The sequence below is a fragment of the Xiphophorus hellerii genome, unplaced genomic scaffold, assembly GCF_003331165.1.
Source record: "Xiphophorus hellerii strain 12219 unplaced genomic scaffold, Xiphophorus_hellerii-4.1 PGA_scaffold_81__1_contigs__length_211163, whole genome shotgun sequence".
Lineage (NCBI taxonomy): Eukaryota > Metazoa > Chordata > Actinopteri > Cyprinodontiformes > Poeciliidae > Xiphophorus > Xiphophorus hellerii.
The window spans coordinates 138,188-160,331 of NW_022587656.1; the positions used below are offsets into that span (position 1 = coordinate 138,188).

General features: G+C 39.7%; 1 protein-coding gene across 1 annotated transcript in view; it reads left to right on the top strand.

Moving 5' to 3' along the window:
- Positions 1–13,821, top strand: part of LOC116716709 (integrin alpha-5-like) — a gene marked incomplete at its 5' end in the record, with an annotated part of 40,003 nt that extends 26,182 nt beyond the window's left edge. Inside the window, 11 exons of the mRNA XM_032557528.1 lie at positions 4,240–4,390; positions 4,607–4,699; positions 5,515–5,594; positions 6,011–6,091; positions 6,189–6,294; positions 6,409–6,567; positions 7,447–7,554; positions 9,951–10,064; positions 10,867–10,968; positions 11,059–11,181; positions 13,115–13,821. Of these exons, the coding sequence (XP_032413419.1) occupies positions 4,240–4,390; positions 4,607–4,699; positions 5,515–5,594; positions 6,011–6,091; positions 6,189–6,294; positions 6,409–6,567; positions 7,447–7,554; positions 9,951–10,064; positions 10,867–10,968; positions 11,059–11,181; positions 13,115–13,198 (1,201 nt within the window). The remainder of the gene's footprint in view (positions 1–4,239; positions 4,391–4,606; positions 4,700–5,514; positions 5,595–6,010; positions 6,092–6,188; positions 6,295–6,408; positions 6,568–7,446; positions 7,555–9,950; positions 10,065–10,866; positions 10,969–11,058; positions 11,182–13,114) is intronic.
- Between the last annotated feature and the right edge of the window lie 8,323 nt (positions 13,822–22,144).

The window sequence follows — 22,144 nt, forward strand, 5'->3', positions numbered from 1 at the left end:
GACCCACAAATATGTACCAGAGGCATATATTTTTTTAAAAAAAGCTTGTTTTTACATAAATAAACATGTAAAGTTCAGTAACAGTCCAATATAAACCAAAATCATAAGAACCCGCCGTGCTTATCGTCGGTGCTAACTGCTCCGGTCGCTGAATCCTCCAGCAGCACAGATGGTGTAGGGAGGAACTCCAGAAAGTTCACAACCAATGTGGAAATATTAAACCTTGCAACATGTACAGGCAGACACCACAGAGTGCTTTCTGAACAAAATATTATCTGACATGAGATGATTTTCTGCATCATCTCATGGATGACAGACTAGAACAGGTTAGTGGCCTCTCCTCTGGCTGTGGCTTTTTTTAGTTTCTATAATTTAAAAAAAATACTCTAGTCTAATTTCTAGATTTATTTAGAGATTCAGATAATTCTGTGTACATACTTATTTTTATTTTATTTGTATTTTTTTGGTCATATGTATCTATCTTTTTATGTTTGTACTTGCTTATATATAACACTTTGGATGAAGTAACTGGTCAACAAATAATCTGTTTCTCCTTTGGGATTCATAAGGTATATTCTGATTCTGAGTTACTGGTGTTACTGGGCCGACCACTGCGGCAGCTCCAAGACACAAAAATTAAAGAGACATTACCCGAATTCAGCTACATCAATTCTAGTAGCATCTGAGCTCAGCACACAGATGACGGACTGAACCAGAGTTGTTGGTGTGTTGAAATGTCATTTTAAGCGCCGTAATAGAAGAGATCGTCTTCAGAAGAGCATTGGCTGCTTTGAATGCTGCCAAGGCCCGGAGTGTCACGTTTCACATCTGAACGGAGATTTTCTGCAGCAGGTTGTGTAAGTCCCAGAATGATTTAATACTCTTGGCTCAGTCTGGTAGGATGGATATTTAATCGTTCTCTGTTTGTGAATGAACACCAGAGAGATATGAGTCGGTGTGTTTCCCCTCCCGTTCGTGGAGCGAACACACACACACACACACCCACCCACCCACCCACACACACACACACACACACACACCCACCCACACCCACACACACACACACGCAGGCTCTCGCTCCTCCTCCCACGCAGCCAGTTCTGTTATGAGGAGTGTTTTGAATTATGCGGCCATGTGATTCCTCTTCACAGCAGAAATCCAATCAACGCTACAAGTTTCCCACGGAGGCCCGAAGTTCTGCCTGAGGATCCGCTTCAAGGCCAAGTGATTCAGCACACGCATGAGAAGAATTCCTCCTCGCTGTAAAACATCAGCAGTTTGCTTTCCTGGGCCAACATTCCTTAATGATGGGCCGTTTAACATCCAGGATGAACCCCGAGGTTTATCACTGTGTTTGTTGCGCTCTGACTGAGCGTCCTCCGTTCACCCTGGGGTTTTCTTTTTTCTTAAATGAAGTGACTGTGTTGCGTCTCAGCGGTGGGCTGCAGTTCCCTTTTCACTCTCAGCATCTGTTGAGAGTTGGTGCTATTCCATCAGTGTTGCTTCCTGGCCTAATTAAAATCATCTGGTTATTCTACCTAGAGAAGGGTCACTGCGTCCAGACCGGGGGGCAGGAGGGGGAATGAAAGAAGACCCCCAGTCCAAACCCTCCACGGACCTCGTAGCTCCTTCTCCTGCTCAATAGAAACGTGGATTTACGGCGCGGCGGCAGATGGGGAGTGGCCACGGCCCTGGAGGTTGTGGAGAGAATTTATCATGACAGTTAAAATGTGCTGGCGCTCGTTACTGCATGGGGGGTCGATTTCCTGAGACAAATCACAGCGGATCGGGTTCGGCTCGGGTTCCCGACCGGCAACGGCTGAAAGAAAGGCGCACTGTTTATGAGTCTGTCACCGTGACAAATGTTGCTGGGCGATACATGGTCTCAGGGGATATTGTGATAAACGATAATATTGTTGTTTTGAAGTTATTTTCAAGTAATATGAGGGAAAGAGCAAAATGATAGCGCAAGAACACATTGTCAAAGATCAATGAACTGTAAATTCTAATGAACATTTAAAACTGGACCTGGAAGACATTTTAAATATCCAAAATACATAAACAAAACAACAAATAAAATGAATGATAAAGTCTCTTAAACAAAGTGGTCCTTCAGAAAGATGTTCTAGTGGAGACCAAAACACCAGACTGAAGACTTTTATCATCCAGTTTTAAATAGAAAGAGGGAAAAGAGAAAAAACAATACATCATTTAAATGGAAATGTTTTAATTTGTCATGTGATGAATTGATTTATTGTTTTAATTTGGCTACAGGCCTAATTGTCATGAAACTCTGATTCTGATTATCCATGGTTTGTTTTAATCTTATTCTTTTGGATGAGTTTATTAGTAGTATTATCTCTGTGTTATCTTATCTAAGTCATTGCCTCCAGGTGATTTCTTGTGCTTTGCTGTCAGGATGAATATCAAAAACAATTGTACTTCAGTTAAAGGGATTCAGGTGTGGGATGATTTTGTGAGGAGTTAAAATGTTGTTTTTCACTCTTTAAATAAAAAAAATGTCTAAAAATCAATTTGCAAAACAAATAAGGTTTGATTATGTTTTATTTTATGGGTTTGTCTACAGACTAATCTGGAATTCCAGGATATGTTTTAGAAAAATGTACAGGAAAGATTGTGCTGCAGGGTAGTGTCGTTTAGAGCATCATATTTGATGCTCTAAATATAACAAAGTGAAGGTGTAAAAAACTTGTTTTTACACCTCCACCTTTTTCACTCTACACTTTGTGTTTGTCAGGATTCTGGGTTTTGGGTTGGGAGTTTGTTTTTCTGTGTGTTTCTGTTCTATCTCCTACAGTATTTTCTAGTTCACTCTAGTTATACCTTTCAGGGTAGTGTCGTTATTTTGGTTAGATTTGTCTTGTTTTAGTTTTCTTTATTTCAGTCCTTCGTAGTGTTTCTAGTTATGTTTATTTCTTAGGTATTTCGTAGCTCTAGGTTCAGTTCCTCTTTTATGTCTGAGTCTTCGTCTGTTCTTTAGTGATTCTAGTTCTTTGTTTAGTCCTTCTACTTACTCTAGCTCTGTGTTCTTTCATTCTTATTATTTTTAGATCAGCCTTGTCTCTGTTTTGGTTCCTTCATAGTTTATCATGTTGTCTCTAGTTTTAGTGTTTCTTTAATATTAGAATTATTCCCAGCTCCTTTGTGTTCCCCTGTGTAACCTCCCAGCTCCCTGCACCACCTTCTCTCCTCCATCAGCCTGATTGCTGCTCCAACCATCCACACCTGTAATCAATTAACTCATCAGCCCGGTTCTTTTGTCATACTCACAACTCCCCAGTATTTCAGCTCTTCAGTCTCACCCACAACTTGCCAGATCCTCATGTCTTCTCCCATCAGTCCTGTGTTTGTCCTGGTGTCTCTTGGTTGGATGTTTCTGTTCTCATCATTAAATCATCAAACTCAGCTTCTGTCTCCGTCTTCTCTGCAGTTGGGTCCAACATTTTACCAACCAACATCAGGACAGTGTTCTTGCCTCTGACAGGAATTTAAATATTGTTTATGTATTTCTGTATTAGTTTTGTCTTGTATTTCTGTTTCAGAATTGTGTGTGTTTTTTTTTTCTCTTTTGACTTGCACATGAATAGTTAAAAAAATGACATAACATTACGAAACATAACTATTGAATTGTGTTACTGGGAAGTTTGCTGCTCATCATCAGTGTGTCACGTCTCCCATTTGAAACTTCACTACTTTTGAAGCAGACTTTTAAGGAAGAGGATTTTTTTTTACTCAGAATTCTGACTTCAGTCTTCTGATATTGTGGATGAAAAAAAAAGAGACAAGTGTTTTGTTGTTGACCACTTGCCGCATTTTTGTTAACCAACAAGAATGCGGCAAGTGGTCAACAACTGAGGAGGCTCCACTTCTGCTTTTCAAAGATGTATGGTTGTATTATTGCATTTCTGTTTGCAGCCATTTTCACATGTGAGTTTGAACATGTAATTGAGGAGTGGGGGGGCGTGGCCAGCAGCAGCTTATTTGCATTTAAAGTGACAGGAGACCTTAAACCAGCTCATTCTGAAAGGAGATGAAACTAGGCAGAACTAAAATCTTATTAGCTGAGAATGATTTTGTGCAAAAAATATAATGCAACGTGATATAACTTTCTCTTGATGGTTTACCACAACTCCCAAAAAGTTACTTTATACTATTATAATTAGTTTTGCTTCGTATAGAAGAAGCATGGTGGTGATGTGGGTCTTCTCTTTTTTCCAGTGACAAATCAGAGGTCTACCTGGGCGACGAAAACGCCTTGAGCTTGATCTTTAATGCCAGGAACGAGGGAGAGGGAGGGGCTTATGAGGCGGAGCTGTACGTGGTGCTGCCTCCAGAGGCCGACTACAGCGGGATCGCACGCAACAACGGGGTGAGGCGAACACTCAGCACAATAAATAACCCTGATGGTCATAGCTGTTTTACTGCTGGAAAACTGTAAATGTAATTTTTAATTGTCATTTTTTTCAAATCTGTATTTCATCTCTGAAATGTTATTATTATCAAGAAAGCGCAACAGCAAAGTTTTTTATGACGTTCTCTGATATGAAGGATCATCACTTGTTTCGGTCTGTGATGTCTTTTCCAGAGTCTGACTCAGCTGACCTGCAGCTACGAGGCCGATAACCAGACCCGCCATCTTGTGTGCGATCTGGGAAACCCCATGAAATCTGGCAGCAGCGTAAGAACCGCTTCCTGCTTTATTCTGTTTTCACTCTCTGTACGCATTTAGTCAACTTTAAAACGGCAGTACTATGTAAAATCAACTTTTTTGAGCTTCACATCATGTTTAATGTCAGTCCCTCACCTGGAGTGTTGCCTTGGTTCTTCCATGCATGTTTGAGAAATCCTTTAAACTCCGTGGGAACCATTCAGTTGTGCAAAATGCCTGGCTGGACCTAGCCCCGCCTCCAAGACAAAGCTCCTCCTCAGGCCTGCAGGTTCCAAGCTTCTGAGCTTCACGGAGCAGCCCTCCCCACTGCAATTACCCCACTAGCTCCTTCAGACTAGCCAGCAGCAATTAGCAAACACCTGGTGGAACTTTGGTCATTATGCTGGCTTCTTCTCAGAGCAACGCTGGTAAAAACGCTGTTAAAGGGTTAATAGAGCAGCTATGTTGTAATGACCTCCTGAAGGTGGAGTTTCAGAAAGAGCAGGAGTTTCTTAAAGAGACAGAGGCCCAATTTCAAGGTGTTAAATTACAATGTCAAATTTCTTTGAAGTCATTTTTGGTATATACAGCCCTTTTTAACAACTGAAGGTAAGATAGTTATTTGATTGTGCTATAAAGTGACACTATGTCACTGGAGAATAGTGCAATACTGCGCCTTTAATGACTAACATATATGAAAACTCAACAAGTTTATCTAACCTGATAAACGATGCAATCATAAATGTAAGTTGTATGCTGTGAGTACAGTCTATCTGTGTCTCCCTTGTTGATCATTAAGAGTCCAAGCTCCGTAGAAATGAGTGCTTTGTCTTTTTCATCTGTAGTTATGGGCCGGCCTTCGATTCACTGTGCCGAGACTGACAGACGCTAACGATGTTGTCCAGTTTCAGCTCCAAATACGAAGGTAGGTTGATACTGTCTGATGAGATTCGTTTCCATTATTTCATCCTATAGCAAAAGGCAAGAGTGGGTTCTAAGGCTTATTTAGTCCGCCCCAGTATTTGCTGTATTTCTTCTCATACCTGTTGTTGTTAACTATTGTTCTCTTTGAGTAATATCACATGATCAAGCCTTTTCTAACATTCCACACTTCAAAATAAGTAATAAAGATATGTATGATTCATGCTGATATCATATCGGGTCAATATCAGTATCGGCCAATACTCAAATCTGCAAAATCGGTATCATATTGGAAGTAAAGCAGTTGTATAAGGAGCCTTGGGAGTCATGCCTCCAAAGTGAAATTCATTAAATTTTCTTTCAGTAGTTGGAGCTGATTAAAAACATGTTAATCATGGAGGTTTTCTGTCTGTGTTGCAGTAAAAACTTCAATAACTCTGACAGTAACGAGGTTCTGCTGGAGGTGCAGGTTGCTGCCAAGGCTGAGGTGATCCTGCAGGGGTAAAGCTTCATCACCAGCCTTCCAGCATAACCTTTCACTATGTTTCAAATGGAAATGATTGGGCCTGCAGCTGAGACGTAACTGTGGCTCTTGCAGTGTTTCTCGGCCAGACAAAGTCATCTTCCCTCCTCCCAGCTGGAGCGCCCGTCAGAGCCTGGGGGCGGAGCAGGACGTTGGCCCCGAGCTGCAGCAGGTTTATGAGGTTAGACGTGATTTATGGCTCTTATTCTTAGCTCTTCTGAGTCCACCAGCTGTGTTGTGATTTCAAGGAAGAAGATGTTTAGAAATTCTGATGTCGAAACTTGTCCTCTCACAGTTGGTGAACAACGGCCCTAGTGTAGTGAGCCGCACGACGTTAGAGGTGAGATGTCCCCTGAGGGCCCAGGGCCACGCTCTGCTCTACCCTGTGGAGGTGATCACTGTGGGCCCACTCAGCTGCTCCTCCAAAACAACCTTCAATGCACTGAAACTCAAGGTTAGGACACACACATCTGCACATTGCATGTTAATGTTTCTATATGGAGGTTTTGAGTTTGGGCACAACACTGGAGGGCAAAATGACGGACCTGCTGAAACTGGGAGATGTAGGTAATAATTTAGTGCAGTTTGCCACAAAATAATGAAAAAAAAAACAAAAAAACGTTTAAGAACAACTCCAAACCACTCGTATTTTTCATTTTTCTCACTATTTGTGTTGGCGACACTATCTGTGTGACAGGCGTCGCTATGGCAACTGACCGACAACAGCTCCTCTAGTGTAACAGATTTCAACACCAAAAACCACACAAACATTTTCCACACAAAGATCGGAACATTCAGGCCATTACAGTATTTTTTCAGGTTTGATGTTTATTCTGCGATTATTAATAAGTGATCGTCTGAACACAGCGTTGGTTGATCAGCTAATTTATACGCCTGCTCTACTGATGATCTATCAGAGAGTTGGTGTGTGGATCGCCTGTTTTGTTTAATGGAATCACATCACACCAAATTCCACAGCACATCTACATGTTAACGTTTTCAAAGTTAAGTTAGCATAACTGACCTATTTACCTCCCTCACTATTTTTGTTTAATTAAAACTATTTCCTGACCCTGTTACCTAGTTGTTGTAATGTTGACAATTAGTAGCAAAGCACTGCGTCCCTTTTTCATGTATATACCTGGCCTACATTTACGATTTAGCGCTTTATGTTGACAAATTGACAGCTAAAACCAATAAAGTCAGTTTTTTGTGCCTTTTTTCGGGATCTTGCGTGTGTGGGATCACGTTGCAACGTCACTATAGAGGCAAGAGTTGTTGTGCCTAAAGAACATGACATCACATTTGCTAACCAGTCTGCCCATGTATGCAGCTTCAGGCTCCAGTGTCAGAAAGTCCTGCATTGTTAAAGTCCAGCACTGAGCATTACGTCTGGAGGAGGGAGGAGATCAGGGATCCTCTGGCTGAACACGGAAACCTGGTGAGACTCTGTGAAAGAGAGAGACAATCCAGGAATGAAGGATGGGTTTGCAAATCACATTTATAATAATAATAATAATAATAATAATCAGACATTTTATTTGAAGGTGCCTTTCAAGTCACTCCAGGTCATGAACAAGAAACACAGAACAGCAAAAGAAAAACTATAAAACAATAATTTAATTCAGTTTATTTATTTAGCGCCAATCATAGCAAATGTTGTGTCAAGGGGCTTTACAAAAATATAATCGAATTGAATTTCAGTTTAATCACACATTCATTAAAATTGATCCTAATGATCAAACAGTGCAGGATGTTCCACTGTGTAGTTTTCAAATCTAACTTGAAATAATTGCTAACTGCTTAGATAAGTGTGATACATTAACTGTAGGGGTGTGTGTGTAGTTCAGTCTGTAGGTGTGTGTTTGTGTATTGCGATTAGAAAGCAAAATGTAGAGTTACATTTTCTGTTTTAAAATGTTAAGAGTCCTGCTGAGGTGAATCAACTTATGCTATAACCTGGTGCAGTGCAATGGTGTCATTTATTTTTTTTTATTTTTATTTTTAACCCCTCCAGGGGGTCTTTTGTGGGCTCTAGAGTCCCTTTTCATGAAGTAGGCTGACAGGAAAGCGGGAAGGAGAGGGGGGAAGACATGCGGTAAACGTCGCCGGGTCCGGGAGTCGAACCCGCGACGGCCGCGTCGAGGACTTGAGGCCTCCAAATGTGGGTTGTGCTAACCCCTACGCCACCACGGCACGCCCAAATGGTGTCATATATGATCAAGCTATACATGGCCCCTTTGTAAATTAAGTTTATCACTGTTTATTAATCAAAGTACATTAAGATGTTTCTGCACCATTTCATAAAAAGGCAAATATCAATAAAATTTAGCACAATTAATGATACAACAGAAAAAATGTAAACAAAATAAACAAGTCAGAGAAAGTGAGTTTTGATGTTAGAGTCAACTTACCTCGTCACAAAGGCCCTCACATAAAGTCGCTCCACTGGATGTTCAGTCCCAGTTTGTCATGGTGCTGTTGTTTATTTCATGGTGGTTCTGTTGACAGCAGTCGGTCCAACAACATGTTGCTGGAGGTTCTGCCCTCCACTCTATGTTTAAACCCTAATGAGGTTATTTCTTTTGACAGAGGAAGTGGGAGCAGATATGACGAGTCCCGGCTAACGTCTCCCGCTGTCAGCTGTAATTGTTTATGAAACGATCTTAATTAGCTCAGTGATTTATGCGACTTGCGTCAGTGACCGTAATGTTTGACAGCTCATCCCTGTTATTCATAAGAAGCCTGTTGAAAAGAGAAAATCCGGCCACATGAAGACGCTCTCTCACTATTTGTTCAGTCACTTTTCAGCTAAGAGTTTACAACTCTGCTTCCAAAACTATTCACACCCCTAAAACATTTTGTGTTTTGTTACATTACAACCATACACTGAAAGTGGCAGTGTTATGTAAAACTGACGTTTTGGGCTGCACACCATGTTTAATGTTAGTCCCTCATCAAAAACATATCTGGGGTGTTGCCTTGATTCTTTCATGCATGTTTGAGAAATCTTTTAATCTCCATGGCAACCATTCAGCTGTGCAAAATGCCTGGGTAGACCTAACCTTGCCTTTGAGGACAAAGCTTCACTCAGCTCCTTCAGACTAGTGAGCAGCAATTAGCAAACATGTGGTGGAACTGCACATCAGCTCCTATAAGGGGCTCCTTATAGGAGCTACTGTACGTCTCAGTGAAATGCTGGTGAAACGTTGTGAAAGTGTTAATAGAGGAGCCATGTTGTAATGACTTCCTGAAGGCGGAGATTCAGAAAGAGCAGGAATTTCTTAAAGAGACAGAGGCCCAATTTCAAGGAGTTCAATTACAAAGTAAGTTATGAGTGCTATAGTTACATCAACTTAAGGTAGCACAAAACTTGATTTTGCAACAAAACGGAAGAAAAATACATAATACTGCCCCTGTAGGTTTTTTTTAAAATTTTGTAAAAAGACTTCACTTTTGGGTAAAAATCTGTGATGTGGACGAGACAGTAGTGAGCATTTTGTTACATGTGATGTAAATCTAACACAGTATTTCAGAAAAAAGTCCATCAAACAAACATTAAAACATGGTGAGGGTTGAATGATGGTCTGGGCTGCTTTAGTTGCTGCTTCAGTTACTCTCCAGCATGTCTGGCCGTCAGTCAGCAAGTCTGGCCTTTAGTCTGATTAAGATGTTTCAGTTACTTGTGACGGGTTGATTATGCTTGAATGAAGAATATATAGGACAGAGTTTTTGTATATTTAAACATGCTGGTGTGGATTTTCAAATCAATTGTGTCTGTTTTAGAGGTTCAGTAGAAGAAGAAAACATGTAATGTTGACCTCTGACCTCCTGCAGACGTGCAGCTCAGTGGAATGCTGGAAGCTGCACTGTGATGTGAACCGACTGGAGAAAGGCAGCAGCGTCATCCTGACTGTACGCTCCAGACTCTGGGCTGAGACCTTCATGGAGGTGAGGCTGACAGACTGACATGTTGACAGACTGACATGTTGACAGACTGACAGGATTACAACGTTTATAGTAGAGCTACCTATACACATTTTTTCACCTCACCAAGAAATTACTCAAGAGTAAAAAGTATTTTGTAAAAAGTCTATCAAATTTTCAATCATTTAATACCTAAAAATAATATCATCGGATGGATCAAAATATGAAGTTAAGTAGAAATTTTGGTATATTGAGAAAAAAAATGACAATAACTTATATATGTTACAAAAAATAACAGAATGTAATTTTTCCAAATCAGTTTCTTTTAATAAAAACCTCTGAAACGTTAACAAAAACTGCAGGTGTGTGTCTGTGTTTGGTGAATTTTTGGTTAAAACATGTCTGTTTTTCATTCAGTGAGTAGAGAATCCAGAATATTTACTCAAGTAAGAGTACAACATAGTAAAAATACTCCTGAAAGTATATTTTTCAAAAAAAGTTACTGAAGTAAATGTAACTGAGCATCAGTGCTCATAGGGTGGAGCTCTGATGCTCATGATTCCTACATAAAGTTCAGTGAAAGCGCAGAACTCCGCTTGAAGCCATCCGTTTGCTCATACCGCCCCCTTGTGGAGGTTTGTGATTACAGAATATGAAGGATTTTGTAATAATTTCACACAGCAGATCAAATATCAGCAGTCTGTGAAGTAGGTTATATGTATGAAGTCACACTAGATATTCATTTTTTTATGTAACAGCCATGATTGTATGATGAAACCTGTCTTGGTGCTGCTGCATGTTATCCCTTCTGTTTGCTCGTCCCCAGCGCCCATACAAGCAGCACATCCTGGAGTGTTCAGTCCAGTATGAAGTGAACAAGATGCCGTACTCCATTCCTCCCAAATTCAAGTCATCCGGGTCAAAGAAGGTAACTTCCTGAAGTTTGTGTCATTCTGAGTGTTATTCTACTGTACATGTGGATGTCAGTGTGAGGTGTGATGGTGTTGCTGTTGGCCAGGTGCTGGCGTCTGTGATGTGGAGCAAGCCGGACAATCAGTTCTCAGTTCCAGTGTGGATCATCATCCTGGCTGTTTTAGCTGGGCTGCTGCTGCTGGCGGTGCTCATATATCTGCTGTACAAGGTAGAATGGGCTGATGGAGAACACAACCCAACATCCTCCAGTTATTACTTACATTTTAACTTAACCACATAAAAACCCACTGAGATCAAGAACTCTTTCATAAGGCTGACTTGGCCAAGAGAGACAGCAACACACGACATAGTGGACAAGACAAATGGACAACAAAAATAAACATTAAGAATATTTAAGTGTATTTGACAGTAAAGTGTAGTAGTTATTAGAATAACAAAAGAAATAAAAGCAGGGAAAATTTAAGATTTAAAATATAAGCACTATTGAAAGGATTTCCATTGTTGATTCCTTAAAATAGAGCGGGAAGCGTTCAGTGGAACAAGTTCTGTCAGTTTCTGTTCAGATTGCAATGATTCCAAGCAAAGAATGCAAAGAAACTGAAACCTTCTTCCCCCTTTTCATTCACACATGAGGAACATCGAGATATAAAAAGTTATTTGATTGTACGCTTTTGGTTCTCCAAAGAACATTAAATAGATAAATAGGAAGTAGGCCAATAAGAGCTTTACATTCAGGGAAGGCATGCCAACTTTAGTTTACAGTTCCTGGTTGGTACATCAATACATTGATTTGTTCTAAGTATCTGTTCAGTGCTTGCAAGGGTTCAGAGTCAACTGGTGACATCATAATGTAGAGCTGTGTATCATTTGCTTAGCAGGCCTCAGCTATCTGGTGCATTTAGATATTGAATAAGAGGGGTCCCAGGATTGAACCTTGGGGTACCCCATATATGACTTTAGTTCACTTCAATGAGAAGTTATGTATTGACACAAAAAAACCCTGCTCTTTATGTCAGACTTGAACCAATTGAGTACTGAACCAGATCCTACCCAACTCTTAAGGCCATTTCAGTAATATGTTATGGTCAGCAGTGTCCAATGCTGCACTGAGGTCCAACAGCACCAGCACTGTGGTTCTTCCACAGTCTGTATTTATATGGATGTCATTGAACACTTTGACGAGGGCAGCCTTGGCTCTGTGGTGAGCGTAGAAACCAGACCGGATTACAAACTATAACTCCTGAAAAGAAAGTCACAGAGGAACAAAAGTTGATGTGAAACAAGACTTAACAGTCAAATGCTGACATCATCCAAGTTCCAACCCCTGAAAACAGGAAAGTGTAATTTAAAAGGTTCATATTTGACCCCCTTCACCTAAAAACATTTAACTGTGCTCATCGAAAGAAGACGAGTACAGGACTGAGAGGTTTCAAAAGCGGGCGGGGCAGTGCCATCTTGGTGTAGTGTATTGCCAGTCCATGGCACTCATGTATCATCTGATCTGCACCAAGTTGAAAATTATAAATATTAATTTAACTCCTAAAAGATATGTAAGGAAATATTTAGTGGGTGTGCAGGACTGTTTATCTCAAGTACCAGGGTTGGAGATTGCTGATTTAGTCTGTACTTTTTTGTATCTGTCATCAGTGTATATTAATAATTAATATTAATAACTGAACAGAACCATAAAAGCTTTCTTCCAAATACTCTATTACCTCTTAGGAAACTATGAATAATGAACTTTGAGTATTTACTGATTTGTTCTGTGTTTAGTATGCAGAACGGCACCGTCTATAGGTTTGGGAAAATTTCAGACACTGCAAAAAACAACAATAATATAAAGAAGGGGTTTCTGACTTTAGTTCATTGCTTAATACCTTTAATTTCTTGAAGGCTTTATAGCAAACTCAACTCCAACCGCTTCTGATCTTAATGGTACCCAAGTGGACTGCATCCCACTAATGTCACTTGATGCATTTTCAACACATATGTAGGGTTGACAAAACAATATTTTCATATAATACATGTAATTTAGTCTAATTTGGGACAAAATATTGATTAAAAGCTCTAGCAACCCAAACATTCAGAGATATTCTGAAGTTAGTTAATTGCTTATGTGACCTCTTCACCTTTCCTTCCAGATGGGCTTCTTCAAAAGGTCAGACCCCTACGGAACAACCATGGAGAAGGCCCACCTCAAACCCCAGGCGTCCTCTGAAGCTTAGATCGAAGAAGGAGTTTCTCCTTCTTGTTCCAAAGAACTGGAAAAGATCGCCGCCTTCTCAAGCGAGGGAAGGAACTCACTGATCGTAAGCTGGCACCCCATTCGTGCAGGGTCATTTATGGGTGCTGTATCACTGGAATAATGTTAACCTGGTGCTGCACTAAAATACCAAAGAAGAGGAGACTGAGTCAGCGCAGCTAAAGAAGCATTGCTGTTTTGGACACCAGTTTGGACAGTCAGGTCCTAATTGGACGCTCAGGCTTGAGGAAAAGGCTAATCTTATGCGAACCAAAGAAAACAAATGCATCTCCAACAAACAGCACTAAAGTTCCAGCTTCGCTTCTTTCCAAAAATGTTGACTTTTTAACCAAGCTTGGCCCTCGTGTTTGATATCTGTTGAAATTCCTGCTTTTTTATTGATCTGATCACCACTTGTTATTTATGGCACAGTGATTTTTGTTGAATGTTACTCTGCAGGGTACACCTGATCAAACTGCAATGTCTGACTTGAATTATTCCTCTCCCATATTGGGAGGTTTTATGTATGTATGTATTCATTCACTGTGTTGACCTTATTGGTGTTGTGGCTCCGAATAAAGCTGAATTTTGTATAATCATCTAAAATGGGTCTCATGATTTTCAGCTGTGAGGAAACAAAACCCAAAGAGAACTTCAAGCTACTCAAAGTGGTGGTGGAGGAACTCTAGGCTGGATGACCGCAGGGTGTCCAGTCTGATGCTGCTCTGCTTCTTTGCAGATGATGTGATGATTTCTGTGAGTAATCTGGATTTTGAACTGGAGCAGACTCTTGCTAACAATGAGGATGCTGGTCTATAGACCAGAAGGTAACAATGAGCAGAGGTATGTATTTATTTGTAAAATTTTCTTAGAGTTGCAGTATGTAACATGTTTAAACATATATTTTTTTTATGTTTGTTTAAACTGTCAGTATGATGTGACAGTATGGTCTGAGACAGATAATCAGAACAAAATTGAGCTCCTCCACCTTCTTCAGTGCTAACTAGAAACAACCAATCAGAGCCAGGAGGCGGGTCTTAGCGCTGTCAATCACAAGATCTTGTTTCACTGCTCATCTTCCCTCTCCTTTCCACGCTTGATCTCTGTTGCACTACAGCTAGAATACCCTGTTGTGCTAGTTAGAATAGCCAACGATGACAGCAAATAAACTGTCTTTCCTGTTTTTGCGCCATTAGCACGTTTAGCAGCATTGATTGATTGATTGTGCTAAACCCCTCCTCCTGGCTCTGATTGGCTGTTTTTGGTTGGGAGTGGTACTTTTCTTCGAACTACAATCGTAGCTCAGGGAGGACATGGACAACATTAATCTTTTCACAGAATATCTGTCTCATAATACAGAGAAACTGTTTTAACAAATATGTTAAAAAAAATTGTAAAAATCTTTTTAAGGGTGGCAGCAAAAAAAGTTATATACTCTAGCTTTAATTGCTCTTCTTAAACATTTAACATCCAGATTTTCTGAGAAACTGAATTTTTTCTGGCTGCACATACAGCGTTGCCTAAACATGCAGTTTTTGTAGAGCAATGGTCTTTTGTAGATTTCCCTCCTTGCATAGGATTTTGAGAACTGTCTGCTGGAAGCTGTCAGGTCAGCAGTCGCCTCCAAAATGCCTCATATCGAATGTATCCAGGAAGAATCATCCTATGGGAAAAGCACTATTGACATAGCAGTGAATTAAAGTCTATATTTTAGAGTCAGCACCAAGCAATCATATAAGGTACTTCACGGTACTAATTAAGTCAGTTTTTCTGTAGTTTATAGTCGGTGCTTTGCACTTCCCTAAGTTAAATAAATCAACACTAAGGAGTTGATATACACTAAGGTTTAATACTTTAAGAAGCACTGAGAAAGTAAAATGAGTTTTACATCTCTGTGGACTGAAATGTTGATGAGAAAGGAAACAATCGGCAACTTCAGTTGACCCATTTTTAATCTTTACTAATATTTGATGCTTGTTCACATGGATGAGCCAAATGCCTTTTGGCCACAATGACAACCGGCCAGAAGTATTGTGGAGCGAGAAAAATTAACAAAGTCCAAACCTTGTTAAAGAGGAAGAACAAAACACAGCTTTATTTTACATCTGCACAGATGGAGAACTCAGAAGAGATCTAACTAGACAAAGGAATCACCTCTCTACATATACTGTGTACTGTCCTTCTCCCGCAGACAGAGTGTCGCCACCAACATTCCCAAGGAGCTAATCAGATTAATACACACACAGAGAAAAATGCAACTTTCAGTTAAAAATGGGTTTCAGACAGAATATTCTGTGTCTAATAATAATCGCTCCGCCGTCGGTCTGGTCTTGTCCCTCCTCAAGGTATGAAAACTATTTACTTATCGCCTGTTGCTAAGCTTCTGACACACTGAGACAAACTGTGAAGGCTAAAAAGAGAAACAATGACTCTGTAAGACTGAGTGAGACATAATAAACTAATTAAACATTGTAAGATTAATATTAAATAAACTTCTAATAAAAGTAAACACACTGTAAATAATTATTTTATTCCACAGTATGTTGGTAGAAGCACGGGCGCCGCCAGGAATCTTGGGCCCCATGACAAAAAATTTAATTGGGCTGCTGTTAAAGTTTCTTAAGTCTATCTGACCCATCAAAAGTGCCACAATTTCAAAGGCAGAGTAGCAGAGTTCCGCTGGTTACCTAGCAGCCCTAGCAGAGTTCCGCCAGTTACCTAGCAACCCCAGCAAAGTTTTACCCGTTACCTAGCAACATAAGCTAAGCTCCAGTATGCTTGGTCAGCTGGTTTTATCGCTGTATGCGTTGTACAATGACTGCTGGAAAAAACAAGTGGTTTGTTGTTGACTTGCCATCCAGAAACCACTTGCTGCAATCTTGTTGTAATTGCAAGAGGCTGCAAAATGCTTTTCAAAGATGTATGGTTGTATAATTGTCCATCGGCTGGCAGCCATTTTCACATACAAGTGTAAACATTGAGTTAGGGGGTGTGGCCAGCAGCATCTTCACAGGTCTGTCCAACAAATCAATCAAACAGCTGCAGCTGATCCAGAATGCTGCTGCTCGCGTTCTCACTAAAACCAGGAAGATAGAGCACATAACACCAGTTTTAAAGTCCCTCCACTGGCTCCTTGTAGCTCAAAGAATAGACTTTAAAATACTGTTGTTAGTTTACAAATCACTGAACGGCTTAGCACCACAATACATTAAAGATCTGCTGTTGTATCAACCTTCCAGACCTCTCAGGTCTTCTGGTTCTGGTTCTGCTCTGCATCCCCAGAACCAGAACCAAATGAGGAGAAGCAGCTTTCAGCATCTATGCACCACAAATTTGGAACAAACTTCCAGAAAACTGTAAAACAGCTGAAACACTGACTTCTTTTAAATTAGACTAAAAACCCACCTGTTTAGAATTGTATTTGAAATGTAATCAATTACAAATTTATTGATGGAACTTGACTTAATGTAATGTTTTGATTGTTGATTTTATGTTGAAATTGTGTTTCTGTGTTTGTAATGATGTAAAGCACTTTGAAATGCCTTGCTGCTGAAATGTGCTATACAAATAAAATTTGATTGATTGATTGAATACGGTTGGTACAGGAAATTGTGTCACTAGCGCCCCCTTCATTTCCGGAATGCAATAGTCCCATTTCCATATAAGGTATGAGACTGACAGCGGTCCGTCCCCGCCCCTTTCTGTTTGCTGCAGCGAGGTGTACTTGGACCGCGTTGCTGCTGCTCCTCCATAATAACACTGGAAGCGAAAGGAGTAACGTCGTGTCCGTGTCGTGTCTGCTTTCGTTTTTGCCCTTTACAGGTAAAATTCTGACTTATCACTGTCAAGCTTAAATACAGGTTTAAAGCTGTATTTAGGTTCATTACATTTGTCGAATGAGCAGGGAGTGTTTGTGGTCTCTGCGATAACTTGAGTTTTCTTAAGAGTTATACTCAAGTTAGATTTCTGGCCAGCTGCGTCCTGTGCTACATTTCTTATTACTGAGTGGCTATAACCACAATGTTTGTGTACAATGTTCAGCACTCAGTATGTGACAATGTAATGTTTAAAACTGTTCTTGAAATAACATAATAACACTGGAAGAGAAAGGAGTAACGTCGTGTCTGTGTCGTGTTTTTCCCGTTTACAGGATTATCACTAACTTGTTCGTTCAGCAGCGTAAATACAAACATCTGTGCGATGATCCAGTCCTGCTTCTCTCAATGATCAATTTTAGGGAAAAATAATTAACATTCAAATGTTACAAACAGACTTAATAATGCGTGTGTTGGTTCTCTGTTCCCATGTTATGGAGGGGGGACTGATTATTTCAGGAAGCTGAAATGTTTGGTTCCTCCCAAGTAACTTTGGCAAATAAAAAGCATCCGTTTCCAAACTCTCAATGGTTATGTGTGATTGTATGATTGAGACACCAAAAAATGAACAACTATAAATTTATTTTATCCAGCAATCTGTCATATTTTACATTACAACGGCATTTTCCAGAAAGCTATCACTCTCACCTTTTCAGGAAGTCTTCATTTTTCCTGCTCTTAACAATGAAGTATTTTTCCAGTCAGAAAATATTTACCAGTAATAAAGTAGTTGAGGATCCAGAAATGTGAAGCAGACGGTTCCTATGGGTGGCGGGGCGTTCTGGATTCTGATTGGACAGCGCCTTCAGGGAGTGGGCGGGTCTTATCTGTCTGGTTTAACGCCTGGATGATGTGATGAAGCTGCAGCAGCAGCAAGCAGTGGCGATTCTAGCCCAGTTTTAGTGGTGCTTTAGTATCTCAGCTCCCCTGAATAGGATTGCCACCCGTAAAACACGGAATCGTCCCATATTTGGCCGTTAAATGTGCGTCCCATTTTAAACCGATACATAACTGTCCGATAGACACGCCTATCGTACACACATCAACACTAAGTTTAACAATAATGACCACAATAAAACACAGGAAATATTAAGGTCAGCTACATTGTCGTGGCGGGAGCTAAAGGACCCCCTGAACTCTACAGACAGACGCTGAACGTCCCGGTTGCCTAGAGACGGACACTACGCAGCCGCAGTGAGCTGCTATCAACCCGCGTCTATTTTAAACATCCTCGACCCGATTCCATGTCCTTAGAAGCAAAAACGCTTTAAAAAAACAGACGTGAGTGAAAAGACGCGAATTATAAACTGAACAACTTCAGAGAGGATGGATACTGTGGACATCGAAAGACAAAAAAAATGTGTCCGTCGTGGCGCAGTCTATATATCAGACAGAATGGATCATTAGAGGAACTGCAGACCCGCTAGAACCTAAAGAACCAGAAATCAGCGTCTCTTCATCCTCAATCATCTCCTGACGCTGATATGGTACAAAATATTTAGTTATTATTGATTCAGTTTCTTATTGTGATTTTAGTTGACTATTGTGGTTTGATTCTTTGCTTAGGATGTTGAGTTTGGATGATATTTAATAAATAATAGCATTAGCCAAAATAAGTGGCCATTTAAAGAACAAATCATACTAATAAATTAACAGTAAATATATAATTATTTCCTACATTATATTACTTTCTGTGTGTTTTATTAATTTTTTTTTGATATACTGTATTTTATGAATAATTTGTTCAGTGGTCATTTAATGTATTTCTTCACTAATATTGTATTAATGTGGTTTACCAGTTTGGATAATCTGACTTCCTATCAATGAAGAAAAAAAAATTGCTAAGTACTTAATTAATTTAGAATTATTTTTATATTTTTGAAGGAAATTGTGTACAGCATTGGCTTTATTTGTTGGAAGAGTATTTTGTAGTTCTGTACAAAATGTTGTATATGTGCAAAATATTTGGATAAATAATGGGTTAGTCTGATCCTGGTCTTAGCCTTGTTAATTACTCTTATTGGTCTTTTTTTAAGTTTGATTAGTGACTGTTATGTTGTTTTGTACTTAATTTCCCAAATCTCTCTGGAGTCATTTAAATAAGGTAAAACTAAAGAACAGTGCAGAATGATAGGTTTTTCTGTGTCTGTGAATAGAAAGGTGTTTGGTACTGAAACTATGACAGGCCCACTTCATGAACTGTGAACTGAAATATTAAAACCCCGACTCATCATCTCTACTTTTCCATAGATGGACATTCATTCTTGTTTAAAGGAAAAAGGCCAACAGCCGCATAACATTCAGACAAAAATAAGGGTAATGCAATTTCTAAGAATGATTTTCAAATAAAGTTCAGGTTAATGACTAGTTTTCACTAGTCATTAACCTGAACTTCTACCTTGATAGTAAACTGGTTTTAGGTTTATTAATCCTATGCATTTAGTAAAATGTTCTTCAAATGACTGGAAATGCAGTTTTGAGTAGATTTTATTTTAATTTCTGGGAGAGCAGATCACACTAGGACCGTGTCTCTCCACAGCTGCTTGTGTCTCATTAATGTTAGCAGATGTTGGCAGGTATGATGTAATCTTGAGATTCTGTTTCAAACTGAGTATATACACCTCTGGAAAAAATGTAAAGTTTCTCTATAAGTATATGTTTGAGTAAAATGAACATTGTTCTTTTATCCCATGAATTACTGACAACATGTCTCTTAATTTTGTTTGTGAATGTCTAGATTTAGAAAACTGCACCAACAAATATCTTCTTAGCCTTACTGGGGGCTAAGCACCCCTTACGGTCAGATCCTAGAATCGCCCCTGCCGCCATGTTATTGACTCAGGTGACAAAAACTTTTAACATCACTGCATGTGGGAAATCATTCCACAATCATTCATGAACACCAAAGGAAGACTGGCAGAAAATAGGTGGCAGGGCGTTATATATATATATACGCACCTATGCTAACAAGTATGTCCTGATCGTAAACTGGGATAGTAAACATACTACTAATATACATTAAATAAAAACAAAAAGCTAGCAAGCTAACATTAAGCTGATGTGCCATCTAACTAAATGTAATTAATTGAGTAAACTGGTAAACAGTCAAAAAGAAGCGTTACTGACCCCAGCTCTGAAACAAACTGCTGCTGTGTAATATTAGCATGTATTTCATTCAAAACTCCACATATATTTACATATATATATATATATATATATATATATATATATATATATATATATATATATATATATATATATACACTGCTCAAAAAAATAAAGGGAACACTTAAACAGGTGTTTAACACTTAAAGTGTTCCCTTTATTTTTTTGAGCAGTATATATATACACTGCTCAAAAAAATAAAGGGAACACTCAAATAACACATCCTAGATCTGAATGAAATAAATATTCTCATTGAATACTTTGTTCTGTACAAAGTTGAATGTGCTGACAACAAAATCACACAAAAATCATCAATGGAAATCAAATTTATTAACCAATGGAGGCCTGGATTTGGAGCCACACACAAAATTAAAGTGAAATAACACTACACGCTGATCCAACTTTAATGTAATGTCCTTAAAACAAGTCAAAATGAGGCTCAGTATTGTGTGTGGCCTCCACGTGCCTGTATGACCTCCCTACAACGCCTGGGCATGCTCCTGATGAGGTGGCGGATGGTCTCCTGAGGGATCTCCTCCCAGACCTGGACTAAAGCATTCGCCAACTCCTGGACAGTCTGTGGTGCAACGTGACGTTGGTGGATGGAGCGAGACATGATGTCCCAGATGTGCTCAATCGGATTCAGGTCTGGGGAACGGGCTGGCCAGTCCATAGCTTCAATGCCTTCATCTTGCAGGAACTGCTGACACACTCCAGCCACATGAGGTCTAGCATTGTCCTGCATTAGGAGGAACCCAGGGCCAACCGCACCAGCATATGGTCTCACAAGGGGTCTGAGGATCTCATCTCGGTACCTAATGGCAGTCAGGCTACCTCTGGTGAGCACATGAAGGGCTGTGCGGCCCTCCAAAGAAATGCCACCCCACACCATTACTGACCCACTGCCAAACCGGTCATGCTGAAGGATGTTGCAGGCAGCAGACCGCTCTCCACGGCGTCTCCAGACTCTGTCACGTCTGTCACATGTGCTCAGTGTGAACCTGCTTTCATCTGTGAAGAGCACAAGGCGCTAGTGGCGAATTTGCCTATTCCTGGTGTTGTCTGGCAAATGCCAAGCGTCCTGCACGGTGTTGGGCTGTGAGCACAACCCCCATCTGTGGACGTCGGGCCCTCATACCATCCTCATGGAGTCGGTTTCTAACCGTTTGTGCAGACACATGCACATTTGTGGTCTGCTGGAGGTCATTTTGCAGGGCTCTGGCAGTGCTCCTCCTGTTCAGAAATCAGCGTCTCTTCATCCTCAATCATCTCCTGACGCTGATATGGTACAAAATATTTAGTTATTGATTCAGTTTCTTATTGTGATTTTAGTTGACTATTGTGGTTTGATTCTTTGCTTAGGATGTTGAGTTTGGATGATATTTAATAAATAATAGCATTAGCCAAAATAAGTGGCCATTTAAAGAACAAATCATACTAATAAATTAACAGTAAATATATAATTATTTCCTACATTATATTACTTTCTGTGTGTTTTATTCAAAAATTGTGATATACTGTATTTTATGAATAATTTGTTCAGTGGTCATTTAATGTATTTCTTCACTAAAAAATATTGTATTAATGTGGTTTACCAGTTTGGATAATCTGACTTCCTATCAATGAAGAAAAAACATGCTAAGCAAAAATGCACCAGATCCAGAGCTGTAGGCCAGGGCCGGTTCTAGACGGGGGCCATGAAGGGTTCTGAAGAAATTCTACTAAATAAATGTCTTTTTTAAATATTCAGTGGTAGATATTGTTTTAAACCTTCACAATTTTATTTTTAAGGTATTATCAAAATACATTAAAATTATTTTGAATAAAAATTAATTTAATGAATTAAAAATTATAGTACTGTTCTTTTAACTGCTGTATGAAGATAGGAT